Source organism: Solanum verrucosum, unplaced genomic scaffold, assembly GCF_900185275.1.
Source record: "Solanum verrucosum unplaced genomic scaffold, falcon-dt-bn FXZP01000051.1, whole genome shotgun sequence".
Lineage (NCBI taxonomy): Eukaryota > Viridiplantae > Streptophyta > Magnoliopsida > Solanales > Solanaceae > Solanum > Solanum verrucosum.
Window position 1 is genome coordinate 1,662,422 of NW_026020110.1, and position 22,288 is coordinate 1,684,709.

The 22,288-nt window shown below is 33.9% G+C and overlaps 3 protein-coding genes across 3 annotated transcripts in view; 1 reads left to right on the top strand and 2 right to left on the bottom strand.

Moving 5' to 3' along the window:
- Positions 1–22,288, bottom strand: part of LOC125825309 (protein phosphatase 2C and cyclic nucleotide-binding/kinase domain-containing protein) — a 532,052-nt gene that overhangs the window by 237,061 nt on the left and 272,703 nt on the right. The gene's annotated exons all lie outside the window — the stretch shown is intronic.
- LOC125825362 (uncharacterized) lies at positions 1,954–5,875 on the bottom strand. The gene is made up of 3 exons (XM_049504702.1): positions 5,710–5,875; positions 5,355–5,567; positions 1,954–4,328 (listed from the first exon to the last, which is right to left on the bottom strand). The coding sequence occupies exons 1-3, from the start codon at positions 5,873–5,875 to the stop codon at positions 1,954–1,956; spliced, it is 2,754 nt and encodes a 917-aa protein (XP_049360659.1).
- On the top strand, positions 15,478–16,062 carry LOC125825363 (secreted RxLR effector protein 161-like). The gene has a single exon (XM_049504703.1). The coding sequence runs from the start codon at positions 15,478–15,480 to the stop codon at positions 16,060–16,062; it is 585 nt and encodes a 194-aa protein (XP_049360660.1).

Genomic DNA, 22,288 nt, shown 5'->3' on the forward strand with positions numbered 1-22,288 from the left:
AGATGCGATAAAACTTTTTCAGGTTCCACCATAAATTCCAATTCACTCGATAGTGGTAAGGGTGGAGGAGAAGCAATATCAGAACAACCACGAGCAGGACGAAGCAGCGAGACATGAAAAATAGGATGTACCTTAGATGTTTCAGGAAGCTGCAATTCATAAGAAACAGGACCAACTTGACGAACAATTTTGTATGGTCCAAAATATCGAGGTGAAAGCTTCTCATTAAGACGTTTGGCTAAACTCTTCTGTCGATAAGGTCGCAAACGAAGGAAAACAACATCACCCACATTAAAAGACAAGTCACGTCGCTTGGAATCAGCTTGAGACTTCATTCTGGATTGAGCCTTCATGAGATTGGAACGTAGTACCTCTAACATTTGATCTCGTTCCACGAGCTGCTGTTCAAGTTCAGCAATTTTAGTTTCTCCATGAACAAAGGGATGCAAGAGTGGTGGTTCTCTCCCATACACAATCTGGAAAGGGGTCATATTGGCTGAAGAATGGTATCCACTGTTGAAAGAATATTCAGCCCAAGATAGATATTGAAGCCATGATTTGGGCATGTCATGAGCAAAACAACGTAAGTAAGTTTCAAGGCAGCGATTGACCACTTCCGTTTGACCGTCAGATTGGGGATGATAGGAAGTATCCATACGGAGACGAGTGCGACTAAGGCGAAAAAGTTCCTGCCAAAAAGCACTTGTGAAGACAACATCACGATCTGAAAGAATGGAGCGCGGTAAATCATGCAACTTGACAATTTCCTTACAGAAAACCCCAGCCACTGTTTTAGCAGTAAAGGGATGAGATAAAGCAAGAAAATGGTTGTATTTGCTAAACCTGTCAACCACCACAAGAATAGTATCAAAGCCATTAGAAGGAGGAAACCTAACAATGAAATCAAGGGAGATATCCTCCCAAACTCTGTTAGGAATGGGCAAAGGTTGTAAGAGACCAGCTGGAGCTAATGTTTCATATTTATGTTGCTGGCATATCAAACAATTCTGGACAAAGGACTTAACATCATGCTTCAAACAAGGCCAGAAAAAATTTGCAGATACCCTTTTGAGAGTTTTCAAGTAACCTCCGTGCCCTCCTGTTGGAGAATCATGTGACTCTGCTAAAATCTTGGCTTTGAGTTCAGGATCATCAGGAATAACCAGCCGAGATTTGTAGTAAAGATGGTTAGCAGACAACGAGAAATCAGGATGAATCGACGAATCAGAAGAGAGTTGATCTCGAAACTGCTTAGTATATGGATCAGCTTCAATTACTTCAGTCAAATCACTGAATTCTAATGGGATAGGCATCACCAAAGATAAAAAATCAACATGTTGAGGGCGACGAGATAAGGCATCAGCGCCTTTGTTTTCACTTCCTGACTTATAGACAATAGTGAAATCAAAAGGCAATAATTTAAACAACAAACGTTGTTGTTTAGCAGTAGTCACCCGCTGATGCAAGAGATACTTTAGGCTACAATGGTCAGTAGTGACAGTAAAATGCCGACCCAAAAGATAATGCTTCCATTTTTGCAATGCAAGGACCAAAGCCAGCAATTCGCGATCATAAGTATATTTAATGCAACTAGAAAAGGAAAATCCCTTACTGAAATAGGCTACTGGATGATAGTGTTGCAGTAAAATAGCCCCAACTCCTTCAGATGAAGCATCACACTCAACTGTAAACTGTTGAGTGAAATCTGGAAGACCAAGCACTAGTACTGATGTCAAGATCCTCTTAAGATTTTGGAAAACCTGCTCTACTTTTGCATGCCAGGTAAAAGCATTTTTCTTGGTCAATTCTGTTAAAGGACGAGCAATGATCCCATAGTTCTTAACAAATCGCCTATAATAACCTGTGAGACCTAAGAAACCACGAAGTTCCTTGACATTCTTCGGAACAGGCCATTCTAACATCGCAAATATTTTTTCTGAATCCACTGCTACTCTATCTTGAAATCACATGACCCAAAAAACCAACTTGGTGTTGACCAAATAAACATTTCTTTGGATTAGCAAAAAAGGAATTGACAGAAAGAAGATGGAGGACTGTTTGAAGGTGTTGTTGGTGTGTTTGAGTGTCAGGACTATAGATTAGAATATCATCAAAGAACACTAGGATAGATTTTCGAAGGTATGGCCTGAAAAGATCATTCATGGCACCCTGAAATGTGGATGGTGCATTAGTGAGTCCAAAAGGCATTACGAGAAACTCATAATGGCCTGAATGAGTGCGAAAGGCAGTTTTATAGACATCATCAGGTTGGACACGAATTTGATGGTATCCGGAACGAAGATCAATTTTAGAAAAAATTGTGGCCTCATGTAATTCATCTAACAACTCATCGATATTTGGAATTGGATATTTGTCCGGGACAGTGATTTTGTTTAGGCTACGGTAATCCACACAAAACCGCCAAGAGTTATCTTTCTTTTTAACTAGCAAAACCGGACTAGCAAAGGGACTTGAACTAGGGCGAATGAAACCAGATTCTAATAAAGCTGTAACTTGGTTCTCAATTTCAGTTTTTTGACTATGTGGGTAACGATAAGGTCTGATGTTTGGAGGTTTAGAATTTGGTAACAGAGGAATAGCATGAGAATGTGCTCTAAATGGTGGAATAGATGTTGGTTCAAAAAACACAAACTGGAATTCATGTAAAAGGGTTTGGATTGCATTACTTGAAACTTCTGAAACCATGTTAAAAGATTGGAGAGAAGCTGTGGTTGAATCTGTCGATCTCACGCCTTGCAATTTGTAACGCTTCCCTTGCCAATTGAAAATTATGAACATATCCTTCCAGTTAGCTTGAATCGTATTGAGAGAAGCTAACCATTTGATACCAAAAACCAAATCAGCCCCTCCAATTGCAAAAGGGTAGTAATCCTGAGTGATAGTAAAGCCCGACAATTGAATTTGAAGATTCCGACAAACTTTATTGCAGCGAATGATATCCCCATTCCCTATTTGCACACCGAATGTTGGAACCATTTCTACTGGTATATTATGCTCCTCCACAATGGATTCAGCCACAAAATTATGTGTGGAACCACTATCCACAAGTATTAAAACATTCTTACCATTTATCTCACCCTGAAGCTTCATTGTAGCACCCACTGATTGTCCCAAAATGGCATGGAAGGAAATTTCAGCAAGTTCATTTTCTTGAGGATTATCACCAATTACTGCATTGACCTCGTTAACCTCTTCCAATTGACCTTCTCCAGTAATCTCCATGAGAGATAATTTTGCAGATTTGTATCTATGACCGGGTGCAAATTTCTCATGGCAACGAAAGCAAAGTCCTTGTGCCATAAGATTTCTCCTCTTGGTATCCCATGTTCGCATTTGAAGAGGTTGTGAAGCGGCTGGGTTGGATGAAACACTGCTGCGTACATTGTGATTTGCAGATAAAGAATTGTTCTGGGTGTTTCTAAAAGAATTCAATGGATTTTGTACCGTGGGTCTATTGTTTGGGGTCCAATTAGGCACTTTATTACTGCGAGTTGTGCCTAATTTATTTTCAAATTCAAGTGCCAAACTCATAGCCCTGTAAACTGTTCTGGGTTTGTGAATCCTAACATCAGATTTAAGTTCCTCTTTCAACCCATTCAGGAACACCCCTAAGAGATAGTGATCTGGCCAATTTGTAACCCTAAATGAACGCTTTGCAAATTCTTGACGATACTCCTGTACAGAACCTGTTTGCTGAATGTTGCAAAGGTGCTCGTCGGGATTTTGAAACTCTGCAGGACCATAATTTTCTTGCAATGCTTTAACAAGTTCTTCCCAATAAAGCAAAGTTCGCTCACGATTTATCCAAGAGAAAAGATCCAGAGCATCCCCTTCCAAATACATCGCTGCGATGTCAACTTTATGTTTCTCTTGAGTTTGATAGTAGCAGAAATATTTTTCTGCTTTCAAAATCCATCCTCTAGGATCGCCTCCTTCAAATCTAGGGAATTCCATCTTTGTGTGTGGCTTTCGGGGAGGATTTTTTGACCAAGATGGACTATCAATTTCTTCTTCCTCATCTTGCCAAATAGACTTTCCTTTATTACGATTTCTGTGACTGGATTCTTCTTGTTGAGTGCAACTAGTCTGGGCCTTCAATGTTGCAACATCTGCTGCCAGGGAGTCAATCGTATTTAACTTTGACGCTATGGCAGATAATTGTTGGGCAAGAGATTCAACATTGGGAACGCCTTCTTTGGAATTAGACAATCTGGTATTGACCATGTTGGATCGATCTGCTCTGATACCAAAACTGATAGTAACCAGAAGTAGAGATCCGACAAAATAGAACAAAGCAAGTAGATTTACTGTAAATAGTTTGTGCAAGTATCTTAAACACAACTATACAGATAAAGTTGTCTGTAAGGAGAGGACAAGACTCCAGAAAATATTAGTTTTGATTCTTAATTACATAATACCAATAACTAATCCTGATTACATATATATAGAGAACATAAAAGGATAAGACTGACACTTTAAACTATAAATTAGGAATAATAACTACTAGACAACTGCTAGATAACTGCTAGACAACTGCTGTAATAGTTGTTTGTCCAGAATTCAACTCTTTATTCTTTTGTCGATATTTTCTTCTAAAATACGTCTTGAGAGGTGGGTTGGTATCACAGAGTTATTAATGACATAAATCAGAACCTTTATCTCTTGGCTAGAGCGAGGTTCCCATGGATAACAAAGAGCTCTAACATTTGGCCACTTATGATACAAAAGTTGGAAATCTACAAACCAACGAGGTGCACATTAGTCTAGTGACATCTTCCTCCCCAAGGAAAATTTAAGTTCAATACTGATGGCTCGTCTAGAGAGAACCCTGATCCTTGCTCTCTGGCATTCTGCATTAGAAATAGTAGGGGTCATTGCCAATACTACTAGTTTAGGTGTTGAAGCGTTGACAATTCATGAAGTAGTGGCCTATTGTATAAGAGAACAGCTAATGCCTCTTATTATGAAGACTAGCTCCATAATCATCAAGGTGATTGATGAAGATTGGGATAGCCCATGGGCTATTAGTATGGAGGTTCAGAAGATCTAAGAGTGGAAGAGAAGGGGGGATTTCTAGGTGTCACGTGTTCTAAGAGAAAGGAACCAGTTAGCCGATTCTTTAACTAACAAAGCTTTTATATAAGAAATATATCAGATGATTCATAACTTCAAAGTGCTAAATAAAAAACTAACAAGAATTATCAAACATGCTCAACTAACAACAATCAAACAGATGACGCAAAGAAAAGCGCAATCAAGATGCTGAAATGACTTACAACTTAGGGTGATGAGATTTAGGGTTCTGAAGAAGATCTAATATAGAACCTCATTACCAAGAACAATGCACTCATCGGCATTTTCAACCAGTTGATGCAAGGACAAGGTAGCATTATAAGGCTCAACAACAATGTCAGAAACCTTAGGTGAAGGGAAAACGGAGAAGGTAAGTATCATTTTGTCCGAGTATTCTTCTCTGATCTTTAAGATCAAAAGTGTTCCCATACAAGAACCTGTTCCTCCACCCAATGAATGGCACAATTGAAATCCTGAAATCAAACACATAGAACGTAAATAAATCCTCAAAATGTACAGATCTACAACAACAACACCAAATGAAAACAAAATGTTTAAGAAAATGCGGGTAGAAACACAAACCTTGAAGGCAGCCAAAGTTTTAGGCTTCCTTACGAACAAGATCGAGAACGACATCAATCAATTTAGCACCTTCGGTGTAACTTACCTTAGCCCAATTATTACCAGTACCAGATTGTCCAAAAACAAAGTTATCAGGATGGAAGATCTGTCCATAAGGACCAGATCTAATATTGTTCATGGTGCGAGGCTCCAAATCCATAAGAACATCCCTAGGAACAAATCTTCCATTGGTAACCTCATTGTAATACACATTAATTCTCTCAAGTGAAGATTAGAATCACCTCTGTAACGACCGGTAGAATCAATGTCGTGTTTGGCACAAAAAACTTCCCAGAACTTAGCACCAATTTGGTTACCACATTGTCCACCTTAAATATGAAGGATTTCACGCATTTTGGAACTGAGATCCAAAGAAAATATGCACAAATGAAGAGAAAATTGGTAGATCTTACAAAATTGGAACACAAATGAGAAGTGAAATAAATGTAGGGACAAGGGAGGAGATGGGGTGGGGGTGTTTTATTGTACTATTCAATACAATAATTTTCAGGAACTCCCATCAGAACCTAAAAAGATAATTAATTAACACACATAAACAACAAAATCCAAGTATACGATTCAAGGCGATAAGAGAAAGGGAACCAAATTAAATGGTTATTTCCAACACAAGGTCTAGGACTGATTAACAACAATTCAGTAAGCCACAAGTCCAAATAGTAAAGCATTCTCAAAAACACAGCAAGAAGTACAAATATATGATTTTACCGTAATTCCATTTGGAGAGTTTGTTTGTGGCTTCTATTGTGATTGTTCTAATATGTGGTATCAGTCTCCTTGGAGGTTCATTCTGCTAGAAGAAAAACAATGAAAATCACAAATGAGGCACTCCTAATACAACCTACGTCAATAGTTAAGGACTATCGGTCATCTTAAACTTCAGTTTCATCTTAAATCACTTCTCCTCAAGTTTGAGAAAGGATTCTTTTGGGTAAGATGTCACTTCTCCTGGTGAAATATTGTAGGTGTCTCATAGTGGCATCACCCAAATCTTGAGATAGAAATGTCATCAATAAGCAGGAGCTGAAGAAAAACCGATTTTATCCCGTAAGAAATTGATTAGGCTCCAAGAATTCTACTTACCTCCCTCAGCTCGTACCTTCAGAGGTCAATCTGGTTGATTTCCAACAGAGCAACAACAATTTAGATGAGCTCAAGGTCCAAGTTTAGGGGCGAATCTCTGGGGTCGAATGTTACAGAGAGTTCATCCATGGGCTTTTCACTTTCCTTTTAGTTACTTCTTTAGTTTTTTCATTTGTTGTCTTTTATCTTTTGTTTCCTTTTGCTTATTTCCTGTTAAGATAGTCATGGCCTGTTCTTGGCCGGGCTTTTAGCTATAGCTTGTATATAATTTGTTTTGAATAAATTGGCCTTGAGCCAAACCATTTTAACCAAAAAAAAAAGAAAAAAGATAGACATTCAATTTGATCTGTTATTGTCCTTAAGATGCTGACTAAACCACATCATCTGGTAATGTACTAATTGGATTTACCTTCACAAAGTAAGACATCTCCAAGACAATTCTATGGAGTAATATCAACTTTAACAATAACAATAACAATTGTCTAATGAATGAACCCAAAAGAATATGATAAAGAGAGTATTGAATATTATCATGGATAAAAAGATATCTCAAATTAAAGCAACAACCAAGTCTAAACAGTGATATTTTATCACTAAGAACTCTTAACAGTAACATTTTCTTGCATATCCAAGTCTTAGATTCCCAAGCATATACACATGGTTGGCATGCGAAAAAAAATCAACAAATATATTAATTAATCTCAATCATATCTAGACTTATGATTCACTAAACTATGATCCTAATATTATATATCATATCAGCTAAAGCAAGCATAAGAGTTGTTGTATAGGAGTATTACCTTTTACTAAACAAGTAGAAAATACATGAAACCGTTCGCCTACCAAGTATGAAAATCATAATCAAATTAAGGAGTAAATAGAAATATAAAAGAGAAGAAAAAATAAAAACTGGAAAGTTGATTGAACTTTTGAGCACTTTGAACTTTCCAGTATTTTCCTCATCAGAATGGTACTTCATTGGTTACAATTTACACGTCTTACTTTCCTTTTCTGTTTGTCCCAAAAAGAGTCTCTTAATTAAAAAGAAAATGATAGTTCTATGAGCTACTAGACTTCCCTAATACTAAAAAAATTTCCTATCCAGAATTAAGAAAAAATAGACCAAACCATCATTGAATAAGATGACTTACTTGAGTAAAGAGAAAGAGATACATAGAGATAAATGACCTTGAAGGTGCCACCACGTAGTGAACGTGAAAAACCCAAACAAAGGATATGATCCACTGACTGTATGATTATAAGAATGTACCTAAAGGAAATTATTACATTTTGTAGTTAGGGTTATAAAATGCAATATACAAAATATCGACGCTCTTAACATTACTTTAAGTGAAAGTTGAAACGAGATATTGAGTGAAAGCAAAAGAGGAAAAACGATCAGCATGTCTAGCACTATTAGTACCACACACATTGGTCAATTGTCAATATGATAGGCTATTATTACACATGCATATTAAAAAATATTTACTATTTTACTTTGAAAACTAAAATTATTTGATCGAAAACTAAAGGAACTCCTCATTTAGCATTTTTCCTATATGTTAAGTTGTTCGTAATACTTAATAGTAATGTACTAACTATTCATTAACTTAATTTCCTTGTTTTCAAGTATCATCATCTCACATTAGGATTCTCTCAACCATAAATGGCTGCAAGAAATATATAATTTTAAATAGTATCTTGGAATAGCAAAGAACTTTAAAGCCTTAAACATGTAAGTTTTTCTTAAACAGGGATCAATATCTGAAGTTAAAGATGAAATCATGTAGTTGATACAGCCTAGCGAGTGAGGCATCTATATTTGTGCAGTTGATAGATTCTTTGTTTTCAAATTAATTTCTTTTTTTTGACAGCACATTGCTCATGGCGTTACTCTTTGAGATTACTTCAAAAAGTTCACTTTTGAGTTGAGAGTCTATCGAAAACAATCACTTTAGCCCCGGTAAGAATAAGGTCTACATACATCCTACTCTGCCCAAATACCAGTTATGAAACTACACTAGGTATGTTGTTGTTGGAGATAGACGATAAAACATCAACATAAACTCCATTCGTCATATGGTTTATGATTTCTTTTGAAAGGATCCACAATATGCCGTACCATATCCTAGGTTTCTCAAGTAAATTTTAGCAAGAAATCCATTAAAAATTAAAAATAAACTTGCGAACAAATAAGATTGAGCCTTTTATCTAATCAAAAGCTTCAAGCATCATCAGCCTCCCGTAATTTTGGATACCAACAGTCATTACCACCAACCCGCCACCCTCACACACACAAAACTGAGGCTTATTTAAAGCTCAATTTACGTTGAACTCTATGAAATATAAGCCTCGTATTTTCAAGCTCAAATGTAGCTTGAAAGAACAGAGAAGAACAAAAAGCATAACAAATGAAACAAAGTCAAAATCAATTTTTGACCAATTTGAAGAGAATGTAGCAGAGGAAACAGAAGAACACAAGAAATCTATAAACACAGAGAATTTAGTGTATCTATGATTTATATTCACCTCCTTCTTTCTGTTGTGCGGGTCTCCGTTTGATTACATCTTCGTCGTTACTCTCAATTAAGACTGCATATCAAAGAATATATCTACTTTAGCTTTGTGCTTCTCGAAATAACCATAGCATCCCCAAACAAAATCATACCATTTTCTAGTCCAAAAGCTTTGGATCTTGTATCAAAAGAAGAAAAGAAACAAAAAAAGAATCGGTGAAAAAGCTGCAAATTAGGAAAAACATAATTTAACTTAATTGGAAGTGTGAAGTACTAGACATTTGTAGAAGTAAAAATTGGAAGCAAGAACTCACTAGATTTTGGGTAAAACATAGAAGAGGCATCAAATCAAAAGAAAAAAGTAAAACCTAATTGTAGTGGGAACTAAATTAGCGGTGCTGTGCATTTGGGGAAAATAATTAAATGAAAATTTTGTTTCCGGCGTTTGTTTTGGCGCAAAATTGAAAAAAATTAGAGGGGTTAAATGAGTGTGTTGGTTGAATTTAAGTGAGTTAAAATAAATTGAGTTAATAAATGAGTGATTTATTGACTCATTCACAAGTTATTTAAGTTAAAACGTGGGTTATAATTCAATTTTACTAAGTCTTAATTGTTTTACTTGCTCTTTTATAATTTTTTAGTATTTAATAAAAAAAATATTATTATAGCTATATATAATATATCAAATAATAAAACAGTATTTATTTAAAATTATTTTGACAAGATTCGTCATTAAATAATTTGGGCTATATATCAATTCAATATTTAATGGATTGAGTTAATATATGAGCGGCTCAATAACCCCGCTCAAACTTAAGCAAGTAAAATAAGTTAGGTTTGTTCTGCCTCCCTAAAAAATAATTAAATTTTAACCCACGACACACACACACAAATTGTTGCGAAGGTCTGGTGATTTGAAATTGAAAAATTATTTGGATAAGTAATTTGAACTTTTAAAAGAAAAAACTACATAATTGCATAATTGCATACCAAATTTCAAGTCGAATACACCTAAATACATATTTTTTGCTACCATATACACTGAAATAGGGATAGAGGCAAGCGAGATTCGCTTATGTATTCTTGATACATGTGAATCACACTAGATACAAATTATATACATGTATCTCGTTTGATTCACATATAATTGAGATACCAGATTCACAATCGAGATAGGAGAGTGGCAAATGACATTTGTCTATAATCCCATGTGAATCACACTAGACACACAATAGATACTAATGTGATTCATATGTATCTGGACGACCGAAATGAGAGGAAGGTGAGCGTGATAGGAGAATGACGAACGAGATGGGAGGGAGTTGGGTGAGATAGTAGAGTGGCAAGAGAGATGAGAGATATAGAAACGTGACTATTATTAGCTATAACTATTTAAATGAATTTAAGTAAGCATTTTTGTCAAATATCTTTAGAGAATAACTTTTCTCAATTGACAGTGGACAAGAAAATTACACCATCAATTCATTTTTAGAAATACTTATTCCTCTTAATATATTCACATATTATTAATATTTAAATAAAAATAACAAAAAGAGTATTATATTGTAACTTGGACTCTAAATTAATTATAAGAGTTTGCTTAGAATTCTCATTTGGTTGCCCAAAATAAGAAGGATTCTTTCACCTATTTCTTGTCCTCGATATTTTCACCTCGTTCTCCATCAACACCATTGAAGAGTTGGAGACAATATCTTTTTTTGTCTTTTAAAATTCTAGACTAATTAATCTCATAAAAAATTATTCACAACCTATTAAGTCTTCTTCGCAACATTAATTTTTTTTGAATAGGTGTTTCCATTGTTTCAGACTGTGTTTTCTCTTCTTAGTTCATTCAATCAACAATACAAAAATTAATTGAAAACAAACTTTGATCCATATATCATCATATGTATTCCAATTTATTTAAATATTACTCAAAGTCAATAATATCATAAATTTTTGGACGCCTTTTCAATAAAATTAAATATTAGATATGTAAAACGTGTTTAAAAAAAGGAGAAGCTGAAAAATCATTAATCTTTAAATGTTAAAATACAATAATTAAATTAAGAGATATAAGTATTTCTAAAAATGAATTGACGAGGGAATTTTCTTGTCCACTGTCAGTGAAGAGAAGTTAATCTCATATTTTTATCAGTCGTGTGTATGATAAAATATATAATATATAAGCGAATAGAAGAGCTTAGGGTCAGTCAGTCAATTGATCAATTTGCCCTTTCCTCTATTTATATTTAACTATTTCTACATTTTAATTTATTTGTCTTATGCCCCTTTTTAGTATGTTATGCATTTATAAATTACTACCCTTCTCCTCTATTTATATTCAATAATTTATATGTTTAAATATATTTGTCTTATTTCCCTTTTTAGTATGTTTTATAGTTATAAATTACTAAAAAAATAATACTATAAATTATAATAATTAAAAAAATAAAATATTAAAAAAACAGATCAAAATTTAGATCAACTCTCGAAATACAGAAGGGATAAAATATATTATTTGAATATTAGGTTAAGATTTAATATAAATTACAATAATTAACAACTTATATATATATATATATATATATATATATATATATATATATATATATTACTTTCTTTTCTTTTTTAAAAAAACATATTATAATTTTGTTAATTCTCAAAATTTCTCATGTGCAACATAAATTGTGACACAGAGTGTAACACATTTATTTAAAAATTACATTACTTAAAAACATTATAAATCACAATAATTAACAACTTAAAATATTTTAAAATCATATTAAAATATGGTTGCTCTCAAAGTTTCTCATGTGCCACGTAAATTAGGACAAAGTGAGTAACATATTATTTAAAAATTACGTTAAAATTACTATAAATTACAGTAATAACATTTTAAAATATTTAAAAATCATATCAAAATTTGATGAGGTCTTTTAATTCTATTTGCACCACATAAATTGAAATATATAGAGTAATATATATTGGGCCGGTGCTTTGGCTCTAGTATCTAGTGATAAAATATTTGCAAACTTATCGAGGCTTTTGATGATTTGGGAACTTTGCTTCTAACTTTTTTGGTGTTAAAATATATTTTTTTAATTACATAATATTGGTATGACGCTTGTCTAGAATATAACTTCAGATTTTCACTAAAAATTGTGTGTATGGTTAATGTTTATGGACGGACAAAATTTGATTTTTACTATATTTGAATAAAATGTGTCTATTATTCATGATATTTTAATTTATAATCACAATTTTTTTTTGTATCCAATCATTTTATTAATTAACTAAAAAATTTAAGTCATAGACATTTAATCATTTTTTTTGTGACAAAATTTTATTGTGATTAAATTATAGGTTAAATAGAGACAATTATATAATCGTCACTAATTGCTTGAACTATTAGTGACAAAAACTAAGGTCACAATTAAATTTGAAATTTTGTTGCTAAATTACACAATGATTAACCACAAATTCTGATTTGTCACTATTGTATCAACATACTTTTTGTGACAAAAAAATTTCGTGTCCAAAATTTAATTAATTTTAGGACAAAATAGGATTCTTCATAGAATGGGTACATAGTTAGTGACAAAATAATGTGTCACCGAGAACTTTAAATTCATCACTAATAGTACTCAATAAATGGCGCCAACTTATTTTTTGGTGGGAAATTTTAGTGGACAAAACTTTGCTACGAAATTTTATGTTTCGTCCTTAAAAGTATGTGCTTCATGTATTTAAATACGAAATATAATTTTTGTCACAAAAGGTAAACCATTGGTGACGAATTTCATGTCGTAGCTAATAGTTTCGTAGCTATATATCATATTTGTTGTAGTGAACGTGGCCGGCACTCGAGAATCATTTTTGATCCCCAAGCGAACCCTTGACCTAGCTGACTATATACTGGAAGACTTACTCAAGAATAAAGAAGCTTTAAAAATAGAATTTAGAACATTCAAACTCAAGTAAATGCTTAACTCAACAGTCTGAAAATACTTAAGTGCAACAACAATAATAATTTGCAACAATCTCAAAACGTCTCAAACAAAGGGAAATACTGAGAGACTCATCAATTCTAACTATATATGAAGCCTCTAATACTAGGATATAAGTCAGGGCAAAACCCACAACAACTCAACAACAACATGAAATTAAATTGTGAAATCCTCCGGAAAGCAAAGAGGCTCACCAAAGTTGTTTGAAGCGCTAAGTGATCTCAACGAAACACATGTTGATGATCCTGAACACCTATATCTGCATCATAAAAGATGTAGGTCGAATGACATGAGTACATTGAATGTACGAGCATGTAAGCTAAATAGCAAACAACTGAAAGACAGGGTTGCAATAGATGTAGATATATACTCAGATGAATCTAAAGAAATAAGGAAGTGAAATCATTAAAACTTTACAAAAAATACTTTCTCATTCTCTAAACTTTAGCATAATAAGTGATGTATAAAAAAAATACACTTTTAACTCTATTGGAAGATTCTCTAACAGACAACCATCACTATGAGCTAAATGATGATACACCGTCATGTCCATGCCGCCAGAACTGTCCTATATCATTCCGGGATATAAAAAACCTCAACTAAGTGGATCCACTAAGCAATGCTCGAAGGGGCTAAAGATTCATCTAAAAAGTATGATCATATACCCATGTTGGCAAGACATGGTTTATGGAGGCTGTGAGTTGTCTAAACTCTTCCTCATATCGGTGGTCAATACTACTCCCAATAATATTTCCCTTTACTCAATGTATGAAAACATTACTCCTTCTCTGGTTTGAGATAATTACTCAACTATCCTCTTACCATGCACAAGTATTGAACGCCAATTGACATTACGATGCACTCCACAACAAAATGGTATGTCTGAAAGGATGAACACGACAGTAATGGAGATGGTCTGGTGTCTTTTGCTCGAAAGAAAGATCCTAAATCAGTTTTAGGTGGAGGCAGCCAATACCTCCATATATTTGATGAACTGATTGCCTACTAAGGCCTTGCAGGACATAAATCTATATGAAGCTTGGTGTGGGAACAAACAATCAATACACCATCTTAGAATCTTTGGGTGTATATGTTATTATCGAGTTTTAGAAACAAAGAGGAATAAGTTAGACAACAAGACCCATAAGGGCTTATTTATGGGCAATAGTTCATCCAAAGGATAAAGGATTTTCTGTTTGAAAATAGAAAAGTTAATTCTCAGCTGAGAAATGAAGTTTAATGAAGCAGCTGGTTGGGATTGGAAAAATTAGAAGACCTCTTATTCTGATTTATTTTCAAAAGAGCAGCCTCAACTTCCAAAAGATGAACTAGTGGATGATGTACCATTGAGGGGAACTCGAACTTTAAAAGATGTCTATCACCGGTGTAATTTGGCATGGAGGAGAGATATGCAAGATGAACTCGACATGATCGAGAAGAATGAAACCTGACAACTTGTTGACAAACTTAGAAATCACAAAGTAATTGGTGTAAAATGGATTTTCAAGACAAAACTCAATCTTGATGGCTCAATTTGCAAACATAAGGCTAGATTGATGGCAAAGGATATGCATAACAATATGGTGTTGATTAGCAGGAAATATTTGCTCCAATAGTAAGGTATGACACAATCAAACTTATTCTTGCATTTGCGTCTTATAGTTCCTGGCAGATTCATCAGCTTGATGTCAAATCGACTTTTTTGAATGGTTTGCTTGCTGAAGAGATCTATGCAGATCAATCTGATGGTTTCTCAGTTCATGGTAAAGAGGATCACAGTTAGCTCTTAACGAAGGCCTTGTATAGCCTAAAACAAGCTCCAAAAGAATGGTACGAAAATATGGACAATCATCTCATCCAACTTGGCTTTAGTAGAAGTCAAAGTGAAGCTAATTTGTATGTGAAATTCGCTGGCGGTGAGTCCTAAATTGTCTCAATTTATGTGGATGACATGCTTGTGACAAGAAGTAAAATTGAACAAATCTAAAGGTTCAAGGATGAAATGGAGAAAATCATTGAAATGATTGATCTTGGAGTCATGAAGTACTTCCTTGGCATGGAAGTGTTGCAGTTCAGTGATGAAATTTTCCATATGCCAGTAGAAATACATTTTGGATATTCTAAACAGTTTCAAAATGCATGACCGCAAACCTGTGCGTACTGTAATCTCTATTGGTGTGAAGCTTGGCAAGGATGCGGATTCCGAAAAAGTGGATGATAGTATGTATAGAAGATTAATTGGCAGTCTTCTATATCTAACCACAAGCAGACCTGACATTCTATTTGTTGTAAGTTTGCTCTCTAGGCTTATACATTCATCTAGAGACACACACTTCACAACGACTAAAAGAGTGTTAAGGTATATTAAAAGAACCAACAAGTTTGGAACTTTCTTCCTAGTATCTGTTGAACTAACTATGAACATGGTTGAGTACTCTAATAGTGATTGGGGTGGTAGAGTTGATAATTCCAAAAGCACCTATGGATATCTTTTCTGTGTGGGGACGAGTTGTTTTATTTGGAGCTTTAGGAAACAAGAAACTACAACTAAATCAACAGTAGAAACTGAGTACATAGTTGCTCCATCTACTATGAATCAAGCTATCGAGGTATGGAAGATGTTGAAGGACTTGAGCCATGAACAAACAGAAGCTAGCAAGATCACGTGTGACTACAATTCAAAAGTTTCAATCTCAAGAAATCCAGTGTTTCATGGTTGAACTAAGCATATTAAGATCAAGTTTCATTTTATTAGGGCAGTCCAACAATCTAATTAAGTGTTGCTTGTTCATTTTTCATCTGAGAACCAACTAGATGACATTTTCACTAAGTCATTGCCAAAGGAAAGGTTTGAAGATCTGAGGCAAAGAATTGATGTTTGTCATAAAAATGCCAAGGATGAGTGTTACACAATTAGCATTTTTTCCACCTTATTATTTTTAGTGTTTTTTTACTTATTTCAATTTACTGCTTTCCTGTTTTCTAGCAAAAGACTTGGTCAAAGTTAGTTTCTTAAATATCTGAAGTTAGTTGCCCTTTCATGGTTGACTAGTGGGACATTTCTTATTCAATTTCAATGCACGTTGTAAGTGGCTGCTATTTATCTTTTTCTTGTATAAATTCAGATGTTCTTCATGTTAATGATATGCTGGAATTTTTATGAGTTCTTTGGGCTTAATACTTCAATTCAACATTAAAAGAGTCTACGTACTACCATCCTAGTCGCTTCTCGTCCTTCGGTTTGTAGATGTGAGGTTGGTTGCGGAGAGAGTGGTGTGAAAGAAGGTATGACCTTCCATGGTTTCTCTGTAATTATATTTGTCGATTATTTCCCTTGCCTTAAATCCTATTGTTTTGTTGTTATTATTATTGAGAAAATTTACGGTGGTTTGTTACTTTGTATACATTATCCTAGAATATTGTATTTTAGTACCCTCATTTGAATATTATTTTTGTACACTAATTAGTTAATTTACTTTATGCACTTTTAGTCAATTTTATAATTAGGATTGTATTCTTTCTATTAGAAAGATATATGTACTCTCTATCGTAAAATGATTAAATTTTTTTTAGTAAATATTAATAAATTTGAAGGGGATAATATTTCATTTGCAATAAAAAATTCAAAAAAATATTTTGGGATAAACGTGCAAAACACGTTTCCAAAACTAGTATCTTCATAAGAGCATAGTCAAAATTATGAATAATGCATGGGTCTTACAGAAATTCACTAGAAATCATATAATTTAATTAAAATATGCATGGGAAGATTGAAATTGAACAATTAAATTAATATCAATTAAGACTCATGGAGATCACATGAAACCCTAAGCAATTTAGGTGAAATTGAATTGAAAACTTAGAAATCCTTTGGGACCCATTGGATGAATGAAATTCAATGGTGAAATCTCTGATGATCTAAGCTGAAAAGCAATGGAGGAAAAATGAGAACTGAAGCTTGAACCCTAGTTTTCTTCCTTGAAGCTTGAGAGAATTTGAGGTGATGAACTTGGATGAGATTTGGGAATTGAGAGGATGAGAGGGTTTGGGTATATTTAGAAATAGAGAGGTAGTTATAGGACTTAAAAATAAGATCAAAATGACATAGTATAGGCATCAAATGCATAGGAAAAGATCCAAATACCCTTAAGAAATAATTGTTGGACGGACCTACGACCCATACTGATCAACCGTAGAACCAACTTCAGAAATCCAAAATTTCTTCTACTTCCCACGAAACCAATCTATGACCCGTCGTCCAGTCTCTACGGTCAGTAGAACCCAAGTTCAAGTCCAAAAATCTACTTAGTCTGAATCACTTCTACGAGTGACATCTACAGCCCATCAAAATTTCTATGGCTCATCCTAGCTACTCGTAGGTCAAATTTCATGAACATGAATTTTCCAAAAACTTAACTAGACTCTACGATTTACCTTCTGCGGCTCACAAGACTTTCTATGGTCCGGATATAGGACTCATAGTCACTGCTTCGGTGTCAAAAATCTAAACTTTTCCTTTCCTTTCAACTTTCCAATTTTTGAGGTGTTACATTGGGCTAATAAGATGATTTTTGGAAATTTTGGTTATTTTTCGAATGATTAAGATGCTTGGAAATTTTGAATCTTGAAATGTTCTTTTGTTATTATAAGTGTATCTCTATTTTGTTTATGTTACCAGCAAAAGTTACAACAAAATGCACGAGAGAGTTTAATTTATGAAATGAAAACATATAAAGAGATGGTGACATGATTAGTGATTACCATTAAATTAAATAAAAGTGACTCATTCATACATAATAAATACTAACTATAAAGGGGTTGTGACATGATTACCATTAAAGTAAAAAATTGACTTCTTTGTAGTGATGCAAATTAAGTATTAATATAATTATTTTCTTCGTAAAAGAAAATATTAAATAATTAGTTTTGGAAGGAACAAACTTTCTGTAAATGTTCACAATTGTACCAGATTGATGTAATCCAAATGGTCTTTTGGATATCCTAAAAACCATAAGAAATATGGTTCCAACGTTCAGCAGGGCAGCACTTCCCCATCTCAAGACCTATATTTCGGTATGACTGGAAAAAAACATGATATTTTGTAGATTAAACAATTTCGTCCATGATTCTTTGATAGAATAGTGTTTTATTATCCAAAACGTAAAAATGTCTGACTCATATTGAGAATAAACACAAAGCCTTTCTCCCAAGTCCCAACATTAAAACGCACTCTGCACATATTGTTGATATCCACTTTTGTCCCGCCATAACATAATTAATTATTGATCTCTTCTATTTCAAACAATTTGGCATAGTTGTCATTACTAAATCCAAAAATATACTAAATCATTTTCTAAGTAATTTTGTTATTTTTCAGAAAAAAAATTATATACTTTTATATATTTATATATGAATTTAATTTAGAAATTATCTCGAAAAGTAGAGTTTAAATTAAGTACATATTTCGTTTTCCTTAAATTAATTAAATTACCATTTAAAGATATAATTAGTCTTATTTTCAAATAATTAGATAATAAATCAAAAAGTATTTAACTTGTCTTCGCTTCCATTTTGTCAAATTAGAACTAAATTGTATCAAGTTTGTATTCAATTAGAACCTATTGGACCCAATATCTATCTGTCCAACTTTTTTGAACCAATTTCAGTGACAACGCCAAGGCGCCCCCTTTCTCCACTTCTTCTCCTTCAACAAAAAGAAGCTCAAGAACCTACAAATCGACCAAGAACGACGTATATTCACCATTTCTTTCCAAAATTGTACTAACCAACGTGCAAGCAGAGCTTCCAGATGGGCCACGCGGTGTCAATCCGTTTCATTTCCTCCACGAAATCACGATTCGGAGAACTGAAAATGGGTGGATGTCTTCATTGCATAATCTTATTATAAAAAAGGTTTCTTGTTTGATTATCATGTTATTTTAATGAACTGATTTTAGGGAATTTAGCTCTTTAGGTTACTTTGAAAAATTGATTGTGGTGTCTATAGTTCGAACTTTGAAGCTTGCTCTTGTCTAAATCTAAATATTGTAACATCCCATCTTAGAAAGAGCTAAATTTAGAAAGCGCTAATTTGAAAATAGCTAAATTGAGATTTGGGAAAGTTAGTCTCCAATTGTGAGTTTTGGATCAACTTCAAATGACCATAACTTTTAACACAAGATGAGTTAGGTGGCCCATAAGATATCAAATGAAAAATCTCTAAATCATTTTTCCAACGCCACCGAGTTTTCTAAAATACGAGTTCAGATAAGGGAGATATGCCCATTTGAGTTCATCCTGTCCAGTTAAAGAAATTTACCCAAATTAATGAGGGGTCTTTTGGTATTTTCCTTACCCCATCAACCCAACTCGTTTTGGTTACCCAAATAGGGGTCTAAACTGATTGAAATTAGTTTTCATAATTAAAAATCACGCTTAGGGTTTAGAGATGAGTTGTTTCGCCAAATCAAGGTATGTAAGTTTTCATAGTGTTGGGTTCGTTCACCCACACGCCAACCATGAGTTTCACTTTCAAATTCATCCATAAGATTCAGTATATTGAGGTTCTTGATGAAATTCTTGAGGTGTTGTTCTTCATTCTTGAATTAGGTTGAGTTCTTGAGGGGTAGGATCTTGTTAATGAGCTTTGTTCTTGATGGTTTTCGAGTATATTATTATGTAATTAAGTTGGGTAAACGAATCTAAGAAGGTTTGGAAGAAACCATTCGATTCTAGGTGAATTATGGCCAAAAATTGAGAAAGCAAAATTCATCAGAAATTTCTGGGCAGGGGCTGGCGCGTCGCGCCAGCAGTGCGCTAGAACTGTGCCTCTGAAGTTTAGGGGTTGGCACCTCCCCGCCACTCAGTACGCCAGGGCACTGTTCCGTCCTTTTTCCGTCATTTGCCCCGTTTGAGTTCTCTCAAAGTGTACTTTCATTCCCTTTATTATTTTACTATTCTAAATCACATTTAATCATCACGAGATCTTTCATATCATGAATCATAACTCTTGAATTCATAATTCAAATTCAAGATCGAGTAAAGAGTAGAGTTTGAGGGAGTTCTTTTGAGTCATTTGAGAAATCTTTTACAAACTTTAAAACATGTTCTAAGACTTGAGTACTTGAGTATAGGTATGAGGAGAGTTAAGTTTCATTTTTCAAAATGAATATATAGGAACTACGTATTCCCAAGAGTAAATGTTTTTACATTTAAAATGAGAGGAAACCTCGATTTCCAAATGAGTTCATGAGGAGTTTTGAGTATAATCTCTTTTAAGAGAATATTTTGAGTAATAATCTCAAAGTTTGAGGATGAGGAAATGTTGTTAAACATATGATCTGAGTTATATTATTGGGAGTAGTATTGAGCACCAATATGGGGACGAGTTCAAACAACTCAAAGTCCTCATAAACCATGTAGCTAACGTGGGTAGAAAGGGTCAAACTTTTTAGATGATTACTTATCGCTTTTTAAGCATAGCTTAGTGGATCCACTTAGTTGAGGATGTCTTATACGCCTACAAGGTATAGAACAGTTTTGGAAGCGTGGGCGAGACGATGTATCATCACATAGCTCATAGTGATGGTTGTCGATTAGAGAATCTCTTGAATAAGAGTTATTATTGTATTTTTAAATACATTGAGTTGTTATCTACTGTTTTAAATGTTTTATATAGACTGCACCTTTATTGTCATTTTTATACAGTATTGATTTGAGTATCCATGAGTTGAGGTTGAGTTGATTGGAGATGAGGTGAGTATGTTTCATTCTTTCCAAATTCAAGCTTTTATGTTATGCTCAGTGTTCCCCTTACATGCTCGTACATTCAATGTACTGATACGTCCAAACTTACACTTCGAATAAGAAATGTAAACGGTCGATGTCAATTTATAGAACTCAACGAGAGTTGAGGTCGATCCCACAGAGAATTTCTTTACAGATAAGGTTTCACTGTCGCGTTTATTCGAATGTTGTTATTATTTCCCAAATAAATAACATCGAAAAGTAAATTGGATTTGGTTGAATTGTTATAAGTACCAGAACTTGCTGTTAAAATCTAGATTAACGACTAACAGACTGTTTCGTTCTGAGGTTGATTCAGTTAATTAAGGAAAACCAGGATTGTGTTCACCATTACATTATGTTCTAGTATTCTTCCGTAATTGAGCGTCAGGCAAATCAATGTTTACAGAATCATTGCGAGTTAAATTCATCTGACACTTCTCAGCCTAATCAAACATTTATCACTCATGTTCTCTCAACCCTAGAGTGTTACTAACATTGACCCTCACTTACAATGATATGGTGTTAAAGTTCTTTTCTTTCGAACTCAAGCTTTAACTCCAATTTGTTAATTAAGCTCAGATACATGCTCATCTAATGCATGCACTCACTAGCTTATAAAGATATTGAAAGCTAAAAACTACAGATTGTAAACACAGACTGTCTTTTACTCATTTTACGAAATCGTAACTAGAATTTCGTCATGGATCCCACAACCCTAATTGTGGTATTTATCCACTCATGCTTTCACATAAACAATCAGTAATTAGGAATGAAAACATGTTAAGAAAGACTTACGAAATTAATTAGGAATTCAATAATCACTTCGATAATCAAATAATCCGAATCCAAACTTCAAACTGATAATAATATTTGAAATCCAAATCAAAAGCTCAGAATAATTGAGAGTAGTTAGTCGTCCAAAACGTAAGATACGATAATGATCTCAAAAACAACCTAATAAATTCAAAATAGAATGTTTAAAATGAGTCCTAATAGAACTAGGACTGAAATGTCAAGCGACTCTATGGCCACTTATACGGCTCGTTAAGGGCTTCACGGACCGTGAAGCCCTCTGTGACCTTCCCTTGGAATTTCTCAAAAGTGGGTCTTCAAACTTGATCTCTAGAATATACATCACAGACGGGACCATAGACCGTC